Below are 3,067 nucleotides of genomic sequence, written 5' to 3' on the forward strand. Positions count from 1 at the left end.
GGCTGCGGGGAGCGAGCGAGGGTGCGCGGGCGCCGCCGCTAATTGCTGCTAATTTTGTTTCATTAACTTTATTTACTCTTGAACCCCTTAATTGTTTCCCATTTATTTTTAGTAATTTTATAATGCACTAATAATCCCCCTCAGTCTGCGGACGCCTCCACCCGCTCCCCTCTCCTCCCTCGCTCCCCCTCCCTCCGTGAGGCCTCCCAGGCTTCGCCGCCGCCCCGCTGGCTTGGCGGGGTGCAGCGGCCCGGCACAGAGGAGCCGGGGCGGGGACGTGGGGATCGCCGGCCCTAACCTCCGGAGCTCTGCAGGCAGGGTCGAGGGCCAGGACAAAGGCTGGACTCCGTGCCCCAGGGCCGAGGCCCTGGCCTGAGCTGCTCCTCCCGGATGAGGGACCGCTGAGGCCCAGAGAGGAAACGGAACTTGCCTAAAGTCACACAGCGTCCCAGTGGCCGCCCTGGGGCGAGGCAGGGCTGGGCCGCCCCCCTTTTCCTGGTTCCTCTGTGACCCGAGCTGAGCTGAGCGCGGCTCAGGCTTCGGGCCGGGCTGAGCGGGGACTCGATTTACCGATTTACCGCTGCTCAACGCCTTCCCGCCTTCCCGGGGGAGCCGGTGTCCCCGCGGCCCCGCCCCCGGCCCCAGGACTCAGCCCTGCGCCTTGCCTGTTATTAGACAGCTCGCGGGACTGTCTGCGGGCCGCCTCTTTCCTGCTAATTATCACCTTATGAAAAGTGTTTCATTAAGAAACTCTGCTTTTGATTAATTATCGACAGAATGCTGACCAGAAAGAAATGAAATTAATCTCTGACCCCGTCTGGGTAACACTGGAAATTCATCACATATCCTTTTAATATTGAAACACAGCGCAGAATTTTAATAGAAAATATTGTTTTTCCAAACCTCCAGTCTTTATTAATGGCCCTGGGCAGGGAAGGATATTGCTGGCGATACAGCAGTCTTTGTTCACTTTGAATTTATTAAGCAGAATGCACTTCATTTTCAAACATTTTACTGTTTCTTTTTAATTTCACTCAGTGTAAGTACAGAATAAAACCTTTTTAAACATTTAAGATATTGAAAACCCATATACGGATGTATAACGGGAATGCTCGGCCATCAAATAAATTTAAGTAGAAGCAATTGTAATTTCAAGCACCCCAGTTTTATCCCCTTCAGATATTAAGGCGCGATCAGTGAGCATCGCATGGAAGTGTGGAGGGGAGGCTTGGAGGCCCCTGGCCCCAGGGGCCTCCCAGTGAAACCCGCCCAGGGGAGTAGGGCAGGCAGTCCCTGCAGACCCCTGGGCTACGGCCGCTGGGTCCTCGACCCCAGGGCACCACTCTCGGAGGCCGGCGTGCTAGTCGGAGAGGTGGCCTCGCCTACCCCCTCTGTCCATTCCGCCGAGGGCCCGCCCTCCCCCTCCAACAGGACTTGGGGCTCTCCGGAACCCGAGGGCCCCCTACCCCAGCCGAGGCGCCTCAGGCCTGCCCCACCGACTTGGGCCCTGGAAGAGTTTGCAGGCCTGGGAGCGGAGGCCCCCCGAGATCATGGCCTCCTCCTTCCGGGCCAGCTGCTGCCAGGGGAGCCGGGCTGAGGGCACCTACCCTCAGCCCCACCCCCCCACAACTCTTCCGTCGTCCCCTTTCCCGAGGAATCCAAGCCCCACATTTAATGAGTCGTGAAGTGTGAGAACTTCCTGAGACCTCAGCCTCCTCTGATGCCAATTCCAGATGTGCAAGGTGGGAGGGGCTGGTCCTCCGCCAGCTCGGATCCGGCCACTCCGGGCTGACCGACGTGTCCAGGATCCACATTCCAGAATCCGGGCCTGAGATGGAAACAAGCACCTTCCCCACTGAGAAATTACTCTTTTTATTTCTTGTAACGTTCCTGGTGCCCTATTTCACGGCACTGACAAACAGAATATTACTTTTAAAACACTATGAAATACCAGGTCCTGTCCTCCGTGCTATTTCGGGGGAATCCCATTTTCGATGGCCAGTGAGACGCGCCAGCGTTTCTTTAGGGGGCTGATTCGTGGCTCCGTGGGAGGAGGAGGAAAATTCTCAGGGACTGTCTTGGCATTCCAGAGAGGCTTGCTGGCGTCGGGGTCACACACACTGGTGTTCATTCACCCACCTGCACTGGGAAATGCTGAGGTGAACTGAGTAAACATGTCTTGAGTGCGATCAGATACAATGTTGCACTTTGTATCAGCCTGATTCAGCGCATTAGCATTCTTTACTACTGGCAGTGCTCAAAGCCTGGCCTAGGCAAGGAACTATGTGTAAAGTTATCTGTTATTTATAATCCACCAGCAGGACTGCTGATCTCCCGTGTGCCCCTCAACACTCTTCAGTTTGATGTCCTGATATCATGGAGAAGTTATTCTGACCTAATGGAAAAAAGTTTGCCTCTCCCTTGCCCCTCCTCCCTTTGTTGTGGAAAGTTCTGTTGGCCAGTCCTCATAGCAGACAACTTTGTTTTCTCTGAGGCTCGCAGTCGGACCTGAGAAAGACACTGGAAAAGAAGGCTCTTTCTGGAAAGTTTCTGGCCCCCAGTTTGAGCTGAGATGGCTGCTTCCTCTGGCTTCTAATTGGTGCAGTAGACAAGAACAGGCAGCTGGGAACCAAGGAGAGAACGCCCCAGCCGCTGGTGCTCCCCTCCTTCCCACAGGTTCCCCCGCCATGCGGCCTGGCCCTGAGTTCTGGAGAGACCAGCCGGGCTTCTCGGAACCCAGAACGGGCTGCCCTACCTGGCCCCGCACAGCCAGCCGAGTTGCCTTCCCCAGGAGCTGCCGGCAGTGTGTACGTGGAGAGGGACCCAGAGTGAGCCCCCAGAGGTCTGTGGAGTCTCAGTGGCCTGGGGATGCTTCAGGGTGTGTGTGAGGGAAGAGAAGAGAGACTGTTCCCCGCCCCCTCCGCAAACGAGAAATAAGCGAGGACACAGTGCCTTGAAAATCACATCAGATTCCCCATTGCTCCTCCCATCGCGGTCCTGTGTTTTCCGAGTCCTTTGCCCAAGGCCACTCTACTCTGCCTTGTCCCTTGGGGTAGAATCGGGGGAC

The 3,067-nt window shown here is 56.0% G+C and overlaps 1 protein-coding gene across 1 annotated transcript in view; it reads left to right on the forward strand.

Moving 5' to 3' along the window:
* Window positions 1–2,832, forward strand: part of UNCX (UNC homeobox) — a gene marked incomplete at its 5' end in the record, with an annotated part of 12,289 nt that extends 9,457 nt beyond the window's left edge. The window contains 1 exon segment of the mRNA XM_006926909.1: window positions 2,677–2,832. Within this exon segment, the coding sequence (XP_006926971.1) occupies window positions 2,677–2,832 (156 nt within the window).
* Between the last annotated feature and the right edge of the window lie 235 nt (window positions 2,833–3,067).

The sequence above is a fragment of the Pteropus alecto genome, unplaced genomic scaffold, assembly GCF_000325575.1.
Source record: "Pteropus alecto unplaced genomic scaffold, ASM32557v1 scaffold56, whole genome shotgun sequence".
In the NCBI taxonomy this organism is placed as follows: domain Eukaryota; kingdom Metazoa; phylum Chordata; class Mammalia; order Chiroptera; family Pteropodidae; genus Pteropus; species Pteropus alecto.